Source organism: Somniosus microcephalus, unplaced genomic scaffold (genome assembly GCF_052327205.1).
Source record: "Somniosus microcephalus isolate GS21.2 unplaced genomic scaffold, FLI_Smic_1.0 unresolved_chr7, whole genome shotgun sequence".
Lineage (NCBI taxonomy): Eukaryota > Metazoa > Chordata > Chondrichthyes > Squaliformes > Somniosidae > Somniosus > Somniosus microcephalus.
In genome coordinates, this window is record NW_028225185.1 from 28,912,204 (window position 1) to 28,922,408 (window position 10,205).

Below are 10,205 nucleotides of genomic sequence, written 5' to 3' on the forward strand. Positions count from 1 at the left end.
TTATACCCCATGTAGGGGCCGAGATGTGATGGAAGTTGGCCAGTTTGTAACCCTGGGAGCAATGCTGGTGACGTCACACCTATAAAATCTTGCCCTTTTCTAAAACTCTGCTGCCTCCGTGTCCTAACTCGCACCGAGTCCCGTTCACACATCACCCCGCCCCCCCCCCGTGCTCACTGACCTACACCGGCTCCCGGTCCGGCAATGCCTCGATTTTAAAATTCTCATCCTGGTTTTCAAATCCCTCCGTGGCCTCCTCGCCCCCCTCTCCCTAGCTCTGTAACCTCCTCCAGCCTCTACAACCCTCCGAGATCTCTGCGCTCCTCTAATTCCGGCCTCTTGCACATCCCCCGATTTTCCATTGCTCCACCACTGGCGACCGCGCCAGGGCCCCGAGCTCTGGAGTTCCCTCCCTAAACCTCTCCGCCTCTCTCTCTCTCCTCCTTTAAGACGCTCCATAAAACCAACCTCTTTGACCAAGCTTTTGGTCACCTGCCCCTAATATCTCCTTCGGTGGCTCGGTGTTAAAATTTGTTTGATAATCGCTCCTTTGAAGCGCCTTGGGATGTTTTACGACGTTAAAGGCGCTGGATAAATGTTGTTGTTGTTGCTCTGGTAGTGTACCAACGAAGCAAATGGGATTGGCCGATGCACTGGACTCGTATTCAATCCTTCTGCCACCTGCAGATATTTGCATAGAAACATAGGAGCAGGAGTCGGCCATTCGGCCCTTCGAGCCTGCTCCGCCATTCAATATGATCATGGCTGATCCTCTATCTCAATACCATATTCCCGCTCTCTCCCCATACCCCTTGATGCCTTTTGTGTCTAGAAATCTATCTCCTTCTTAAATATATTCAGTGACTTGGCCTCCACAGCCTTCTGTGGTAGAGAATTCCACAGGTTCACCACCCTCTGAGTGAAGAAATTTCTCCTCATCTCAGATCTAAATGTCCTACCCCGTATCCTGAGACTGTGACCCCTCGTTCTAGATCCCCCAGCCAGGGGAAACATCCTCCCTGCATCCAGTCTGTCTAGCCCTGTTAGAATTTTATATGTTTCAATGAGATCCCCTCTCATTCTTCTAAACTCTAGTGAATACAGGCCTAGTCGACCCAATCTCTCCTCATACGACAGTCCTGCCATCCCAGGAATCAGTCTGGTGAACCTTCGCTGCACTCCCTCTATGGCAAGTATATCCTTTCTCAGGTGAGGAGACCAAAACTGCACACCGTACTCCAGGTGTGGTCTCACCAAGACCCTGTATAACTGTAGTAAGACATCCTTGCTCCTGTACTCAAATCCTCTTGCAATGAAGGCCAACATACCATTTGCAGGTGAGCTAGCCATGTCACTGTGGGTTTGCTGAGACATTAGGTCGATAATGATGGACAATTGATGAGTGACATCAGAGGAGCAAAGGTATTGGGGGAAATGAGACACAGTCTGAGGTCAGGCAATGCAACTGCACAAGGCTAAGTCCCTACCAAAACCTGGGGTGAGAAATACAGGACCTTGTTCTCAACACAACCTTTGGAAAGCGATATTATCGCACGGAGCTTAAATGAGAAAACGTTCTGCACACAAGGGAAACAGCTGCAAAATTCCGACGGGCCTGCTGAGCGCAGAAAGGCGGCGGAAGGAGGAGAGAGGGCACGGCAAGTAGGGAAAAATGGTGGAGGGAGCCGAGACCGAAGAGAAGGCGCAAGAGGAAAACTGGGAGGAGGACGGGCAGGGAACGCGGAAGGAGAGCAGCGCCCGGCCAGAATGGGGCCAGAGGAAAAAGGCGGAGAGCGTGAAGCAGGCGATACAGGAGCTGGCGGAGGCGGAGAGGAGGAAGAGCGGCGCCGGGAGCAGGCTGAAGGTGATGGAGAGCGCTGTGGACACCGTCGTGAAGATGATGGACGACGTGGACCAGATGGATCACACCCTGGACCAGCTGGTCAAGAGGATGGCGGAGCTCGAGAGCGACGAGAACTCCAAACAGACGGAACAACGGCAGAGCAGGGACCACGAAGCAGCCAAGGAGCCGAGGAGGAAGTCCATCTTGAAGCACGAGGCTTATGGCAGGTCCGGTTCCAACCAGGGAACAAAGGGGGAGGCACTCAAAGACCCGCCAGTGGAGCAGGTGGAAACCGTCGTGCTGATCGTGGTGGAGGCGGTGAGAAAGGTGGTGGATGAGGTGATGCGCAACGTCATAGGGAAGATGGTTAATGATGAGAAGATGATGATGCAGGAGGATAATGCGGTGGGGGAAGTGGTGGAGAAATTAGGCCACATGATGAAAGGCGATGGGACCAATCTGGTGAAGAGGGGGACAGTGAGGGGAAGAATGTTGAAGGAGGAGATGGGGCATGAGCAGGCGGCGGAAGTGACTGGGCAGGAGGCGGCGGAAGAGGCGGCGGAAGTGACTGGGCAGGAGGCGGCGGAGGCGACTGGGGAACAGACAGTGCAGGAGACGGCGGAGGAGATCGTGCAGGAGACGCCAGAGGAGATCGTGCAGGAGACGCCAGAGGAGATCGTGCAGGAGACGCCAGAGGAGATCGTGCAGGAGACGCCAGAGGAGATCGTGCAGGAGACGCCAGAGCAGATCGTGCAGGAGACACCAGAGGAGATTGTGCAGGATACGCCAGAGGAGATCGTGCAGGAGATGGTGGAAGAGCCCGTGCAGGAGACGCCAGAGGAGATCGTGCAGGAGACGCCAGAGGAGATCGTGCAGGAGACGCCAGAGGAGATCGTGCAGGAGATGCCAGAGGAGATCGTGCAGGAGACGCCAGAGCAGATCGTGCAGGAGACGCCAGAGCAGATCGTGCAGGAGACGCCAGAGGAGATCGTGCAGGATACGCCAGAGGAGATCGTGCAGGAGACGCCAGAGGAGATCGTGCAGGAGACGCCAGAGGAGATCGTGCAGGATACGCCAGAGGAGATCGTGCAGGATACGCCAGAGGAGATCGTGCAGGAGACGCCAGAGGAGATCGTGCAGGAGACGCCAGAGGAGATCGTGCAGGAGACGCCAGAGGAGATCGTGCAGGAGACGCCAGAGGAGATCGCGCAGGAGACGGTGGAGGAGATCGTGCAGGAGACGGTGGCGGAGACCGTGCAGGAGACGCTGACAGAGACCATGCAGGAGACGGTGGAGGAGATCGTGGAGGAGCCTAAGGATACAATATTTCCAGTAGAAGTTGCAGTGCTAAACGCACAGGAGAGCAATATCATGGAACTTCGCCCAGCAACAAATGAGACTGAAGCTTTACAGCAAATCTATGGCATTCTCATGGACATCACTGGGGGCTCGTTCGATGTACTCAGTTTCAGAGATATTCTGGACAGCCTGGACTTCGATTCAAACAATGCAGACTTTCTCCAAGCATTCACCCACATGGACGTGGACCAGGACACCGTCGTGAGCTTTGAAGACTTCCGCAAGCAGATGACCAACGCCAAAGTCTTCTCCCAGTTCATCTCGGGTTTGCCCAACAGCTGCGGCGACTCAAGACTCCAGAAGGGCTACGTGGACAACCGGGTGTTCTTCACGATCCTCACCATGTTGCTGAAGTCCCAGTTGCTGTCGGAGATCTCGACTATGACCATCATCGAGTACTACTACCGGAAAAAGAAAGGAGCCAGGCTGAGGTCCAAGAAGCAAGATGGTGACCAGGAGATGAACAGCAAGACTTTCATGGGCATGTCGGTGTACAGCCTGATCCAGTACTTGGATATCTTGGAACCAGACGAGGATTACGAAGAGACTCCTCTGAACCCCGAGCAGATTAGCGCATTCTCCGAAGTCTTCCAGCTCTTTGACAAGAACGCCAGAGACCGCATTGAGGTGGCGGATTTGATCAGTATGATGAATAAATTGTCCATTGACCTGAGCAACCCCTTCATCCCAGACAAAGCGAAATTTTCCTCCGTCAACTCGGGCAAAGAGGTCAACTTCAAGGACTTCTTGAAGATCATGTCCGACACCGGCACCTTCGCCCAGTTTCTGAACCCACAGTGTCTGGGCGGCGAGGATCCCTTGCCGCCGGAGGTGCTGCCGCTCAAGATGCTTTTGAATAACTTGCACAAGTCCTCAATTCATCCAGAGACGAGAAAGATAATCAGCGACTACTACCAGGGGGTATACGAGGAGGTGAAGCCAATGATCCTCGATCGGGCACACAAGCACGTCCCCGGCGGAGAGGTGCGGTCAGAGCCGACAGCGGGGCAGCCAGGCGGTGCCGTGCCATCAAAGGCTGCCGGTGATCGCAAGGCGGCCAGACAACCGGAAGCGAAACCGAAACTGGCAAAGCTCGCCGGCGACCGCAGGGCCGCGTCCCGGCTATCGGCGCGGAAGCCGGCGGGGAAGCCGGCAAAGCCTGCCGGTGACCGTCCCGGCACGGCCCAGGCGCCAGCGAGACCACTGAAGCCTGCCGGCGACTCCGCCGCTGCGTCCAGGTCACCGGTGAAGCCGGCTGCAGAAGGGACTCGCGGGGAGAAGAGGGCTGGGTCCAAGGGTCGAAGGCCGGCACCGCTTGGCCAGACGCCCAAGCGGATCTCCGTCAGCTCTCAGTTGCTCCAGAGACAGGGCGGGGCTCAGCAGCCGTCCAGGGGCCCAGTGGCCAGTCACCTAAGGCACGAGAAGGCGCCGCCGGCAAAGGGAGGTCTGGCTATCCGCAAGACTCTCCTGGAGAACATTCGCACCTACAGACAGCAGTGCGTGACCCCAAACACACTAACAAAGGGAAAGAAGGGGAAAGCGAAATGACCTCCAGTGGATAGTCTCGGGCTCGAAACCGCCCATCATCCTCATTTCACTAAAATCGATGTTGCAGGTAAATAAAGCCCTGGTGTCTTTAACATGCCAACAATGGAATACAATCAGCGTTCAATTTTATTTCTTCCCTTTATAAGAACATAAGAATTAGGAGCAGGAGTCGGCCATTCGGCCCCTCGAGCCTGCTCCGCCATTCAATAAGATCAGGGCTGATCTTCGACCTCACTCCACTTTCCCGCCCGATCCCTCGATTCCCCTCGAGTCCAAAAATCTCTCGATCTCAGCCTTGAATAGACTCAACGACTGAGCCTCCACAGCCCTCTGGGGCAGAGAATTCCAAAGATTCACCGCCCTCTGAGTGAAGAAATTCCTCCTCATTTCAGTCCTAAAATGGCCGACCCCTTATCCTGAGACTGTGGCCCCTGGTTCTAGACTCTCCAGCCAGGGGGGAAACAGCATCTCAGCATCTACCCTGTCAATCCCCCTCAGAATCTTATACGTTTCAATGAGATCACCTCTCATTCTCCTAAACTCCAGAGAGTATCAGCCCAATCTACTCAATCTCTCCTCATAGGACAGCCCTCTCACCCCAGGAATCAGTCTAGTGAACCTTCGTTACACCGCCTCCAAGGCAAGTATATCCTTCCTCAGATAAGGAGACCAGAACTGTGCACAGTACTCCAGGTGTGGTCTCACCAAGGCCCTGTACAATTATAACAAGACTTCCTCACTCTTATACTCCAACCCCCTTGCAATAAAGGCCAACATGCCATTCACCTTCCTAATTGCTTGCTGTACCTGCATGCTCGCTTTCCGTGTTTTTTGCACGAGGACACCCAAATCTCTCTGAAGGTTTCTCACCATTTCAAAAATATTGGGTTTTTCTAATCTTCCTGCCAAAGTGGCCTTGGTCATAACATTACAAAAAAAGGCTTGCAGGCAGCGTGCATGGTCATACGCACCCCATAACACTTACCCATCACACTAATTCAGAACCAAATTCATTCCAACTGGGGTAACTTTCTTCCACAAGCTCACGATGTGCATAGGTCCCTGAAGGTGGCGGGACATATTGAGAGAGTGGTTAGCAAAGCATATGGGATCTTGGGCTTCATAAATAGAGGTATTGAGTACAAAAGTAGAGAAGTTATGCTGAACCTTTATAAAGCTTCCGATTAGGCACTTTACAGCCCTCCGGACTCAATATCGAGTTCAACAATTTCAGATCATAACCTCGGCCCCTATTACATTTCTACATATTTTTTATCCACACCATTGTTTAGGTCCCCCCCCCCCCGCCTTTTTCTCTCTCCCACATGGCAGCTGTCTCCCATTCTGCCAGCGCATTTCACACCTCATCCAGAGCCGTCTTTTGTCTCCACTAGTCCGACCACCATCTCGTCTGGTTTTGAATACCTCTTAATGTCCCTTCACTTCTCTTTTGTTCTCTCCCAGCCTGGCCTTTTAATCTGTTTCATTTCCTGTGCTTTTCCAGTCTTGACAAAGGGTTTCGACCTGAAACGTTTGTAGTGTATGTACCTTTAAGAGAGAACTACTTTTACTGCTCCTGTATACTGTAGTACCGGCAGTGACCACACCTGTATATAAGCCTTGAGCATGCCTCTGTACTGTTAGTCTTTGGACTACCCTCCTCCAGTAAACACCTGTTGATTGTTAATTTACAGCCTCCGTCTAGTTATTGGAAAACATCATACTTTAAGAATCAACGGATTCAATAACATTGACTCTGTTTCTCTGTCCACAGATGTTGCCCTGGCCGGCTGAGTTTTTCCAGCGTTTTCTGTTGTTATTTCGCATTTCCAGCATCCGCAGTATTTTGCTATCGTACGAGGTCTTTCATATTTCTGGGATAGATTTTCTTTTAATGGCCCAGAAATTAGGTTCGGGGGCTTGCCGCGCGTGCACGCCCCCGATGTGCACTTACCCGGCGCGCCGACATTTCAATCCTGGCCCGCATTGCATTTCCTGTCACTGGCCCGCTTCAGGTCCTGCCGCGCTGTGCGTGCGTGACCCAACAGCGTACTTAGTGCGATGAGCCGGCTGGGATCACGTGAGCACTGGGCAACCAATGGGAGGTTGCAAAAGTTCATTCATGAGTTTGACAGTAAGAGCTGTCAAACTCATGAAAACTCCTGGCCCCAAAACACTACTTAAACTTGAAAGAAAATTTAAAAAAAACATCGCACTACTTAAATGAACTATAAATAACTGTAAAAATCTATTTTAAACAATAATTTTAAATTTTGAAAAAATTATTATATAAAAAAATCAGGGCTAAAAATACACTTACCTTACTGTAAAGTCTTCAAAAATAATGAACCTGTGGAAAAATGTTCTAATTTTACTTATTAGACCACTTACCTGTTAAAAGTAAGTACTTACGGCTGCTTTGTTCACACGTAAAAACCGGAGTCTTTTCCCCACGGGCAACTCTTCAAAAAAAAGGGAAGTTCAGCGCGCACGCGCTACCTGAAACCCCGCACGCGTTCCGCCTCTTAACCCCTTGGGTCAGAGGAGAGGAAATGCCGGTTTTCCCCGCATGCGCTGTGCATGCTGAAAACCGGCAATTCCTCCGGGCCCATGCGTGAGTACCCCGTCCATACTCACGCGTTGGGACAGGAATTACTGGCCCAGTGAATTGCAGTCGCTCGCTTGCACGCCTCATGAGCACGATCGACTTTACCTCTCTCCCCGAGTTTCTGCGATACGAAAGGTCTTGTGCCATTGCGGCCTGTGACACCAGAATGCGTTAGTTTTCTGTGCCTTTCAAGCTCTGGTGTCACCAGCCCATTGTCTTGAGTATTGGCTTATATCATGAGCTGGCTCCCTTTCTGGTTGAAAACAAATTTCTAAACAGCAGCCGGTTGAGACTGAGATTGCAAAACCCTCTCTTGACCTTACTGGGTACGGTAGTTACGTTACTGGACCGGTAATCCAGGCAAAGTTAGTCCACATCCCACCGTGGCAGTTTCTTGAGAATTTGAAAAAAATCTGGAGTAGGGGGGATGCGGGAGGAAGAAGAAAAGTTTGGCGTCAGTAAAAGTGACAGAAGTAGTCGTCGTAAAGGCTCAGTAATGCCCCTTTAGGGAAGGAAACCTGCTGTTTTTAACCCGGTCTGGGCCTGTAGGTGACTCCAGTCCCACTCTCGGCGTGGCTGACCCTCTGTGTATCACGAGGTAGTCACACCAATTAGATTAATTAATTCAGATGTAGTCCGTGGCCAGGGTCAGGATGGTGTGACTAGAAGTGAGGCAGGTACGGGGTTCCAGGAGGTAGTGTTGGAGGAGCCGCAGCCCTTGCACTTGTCCAACAGGTTCGAGGCTCTTACTCCCTGTGAGGATGGGAACAGGGACTGCGGGGAGGATGAGCAAGCTGGCCACAGCACCGTGGAGCCATTCAAGTGGGGGGAGTTAAAAGAAATGTTGTAGTGGTAGGGGATAGTATCGTTAGGGGGATAGATAGAGTTCTTTGCAGCCGAGAGCGAGAGTCCCGAAGGCTGTGTTGCCTGCCCGGTGCCAGGGTTAAGGACACTTAACACCAAGAAAACAAAGGAAATAATCGTGGACTTCAGGAAGTCCAAAGGCGGAAGTCACACCCCCATCCACATCAATGGGGCGGAGGTGGAAAGGGTGGCCAGCTTTAAGTTCCTCGGAGTCCACATCACGGAAGACCTCTCCTGGTCCCTCAACACCTCCTCTCTGGTGAAGAAGGCCCAGCAGCGCCTATATTTCTTGAGGAGGCTGAAGGGATGTAATCTGTCACCCTTGATCCTCTCTAACTTCTACCGCTGCACTATAGAGAGCATCCTGACAAACTGTATCACGGTATGGTACGGCAGCTGTAGCTCCCATGACCGGAAAGCCCTGCAGCGGGTAGCCAAAACTGCCCAACGCATTACCGGCACCCGGCTACCGACCATAGAACATATACATCAGAAACGCTGCCTACGGAGGGCACGGTCCATCATCAAAGACCCTACCCACCCCAGCCACAGTCTGTTCGCCCTCCTGCCATCTGGGAGACGCTACAGATGCATTCGCACCCGTACGACCAGATTTAGGAACAGCTTCTTTCCCAGGGCTGTCATCCTACTGAACTCCACAAATAAACACTAAAGCCTGCACATCTGCCGATGCACTTTATTATGGTCATATTTATGCTAATATATATGTACAAATGTATGTTGAAATGTTTAAGTGTCCTAATCCAAATTGTACACTCTCGGGAGCCGCAAGCCTACATTTCGTTGTACTGCACTTGTGCACTAACAATGACAATAAAAGTTGATTTGATTTGATTTGATTTGATCTCCTCTGGACTGGAGAGAAACTTGGAGTTGGAGGGGGAGGATCCAGTTGTCGTGGTCCATGTTGGTACCAACGACATAGATAGGACAAGGAAGGAGGTTCTGCTGAGGGAGTTTGAGCAGCTAGGGGCCAAATTAAAAAGCAGAACCACAAGGGTAATAATTACCTGAGCCACGAGCGAATTTGGCTAGGACAAATAAAATTAGAGAGTTAAATGCGTGGCTCAAAGACTGGTGTGGGAGAAATGGGTTTTGCTTCCTGGGGCACTGGCACCAGTACTGTGGCAGGAGGGAGCTGTTCCGTTGGGATGGGCTTCACTTGGCCAGTGCTGGGACTAGAGTCCTGGCGGATCATATAACTAGGGCTGTAGAGAGGGCTTTAAACTAACTAGTGGGGGGGAGGTTCCTAGAGAGCAAATAATAAAAATGACACTTTGGTAGCAGTGGGGAAATTAAAAACCAGAGCGTGTCAGGAAGGGGCAGAAGGTATGGAGTAAAAGGTAAAGTAATAAAAAGGGCAAAAGCAGGAACTAAGTGTCACAAAACATATTTGAAAGTTCTCTATCTGAATGCACGTAGCATTCGTAACAAAATAGACGAGTTAATGGCACAAATAACTACATATGGGTATGATCTTGTGGCCATTACAGAAACATGGCTGCAGGGTGACAATGCCTGGGAATTAAACATACCAGGTTATTTAACGATCAGGAAGGACAGACAGGAAGGAAGGGGAGGTGGGGTGGCTATGTTAATAAAGGAAGGAATCACTGTAATACAGAGAAATGATATTGGGTCAAAAGATCAGGATAATGAAACAGTTTGGGTGGAGATAAGGAATAATAAGGGGAAAAAAACACTAGTGGGCGTAGTCTATAGGCCTCCGAACAGTAGCAACTCTGTTGGACGGAGTATCAATCAGGAAATAGTTGAGGCTTGTAATAAGGGAACATCTATAATTATGGGGGATTTTAACTATCATATTAATTGGACAAATCAAATTGGGCAGGGCTGCCTTGAGGATGAGTTCATTGAGTGTATTAGGGATGGGTTTCTTGAGCAGTATGTAACTGAACCGACCAGGGGGCAAGCAACCTTAGATCTGGTCCTGTGTAACGA

The 10,205-nt window shown here is 51.1% G+C and overlaps 1 protein-coding gene across 1 annotated transcript; it reads left to right on the plus strand.

The window, feature by feature from the left end:
- The first annotated feature begins 321 nt into the window (after positions 1-321).
- Positions 322-8,906, plus strand: LOC147086692 (uncharacterized). Its single transcript, XM_085978841.1, has one exon. The coding sequence runs from the start codon at positions 1,673-1,675 to the stop codon at positions 4,748-4,750; it is 3,078 nt and encodes a 1,025-aa protein (XP_085834967.1). The 5' UTR covers positions 322-1,672; the 3' UTR covers positions 4,751-8,906.
- The last annotated feature ends 1,299 nt before the right edge of the window (positions 8,907-10,205 follow it).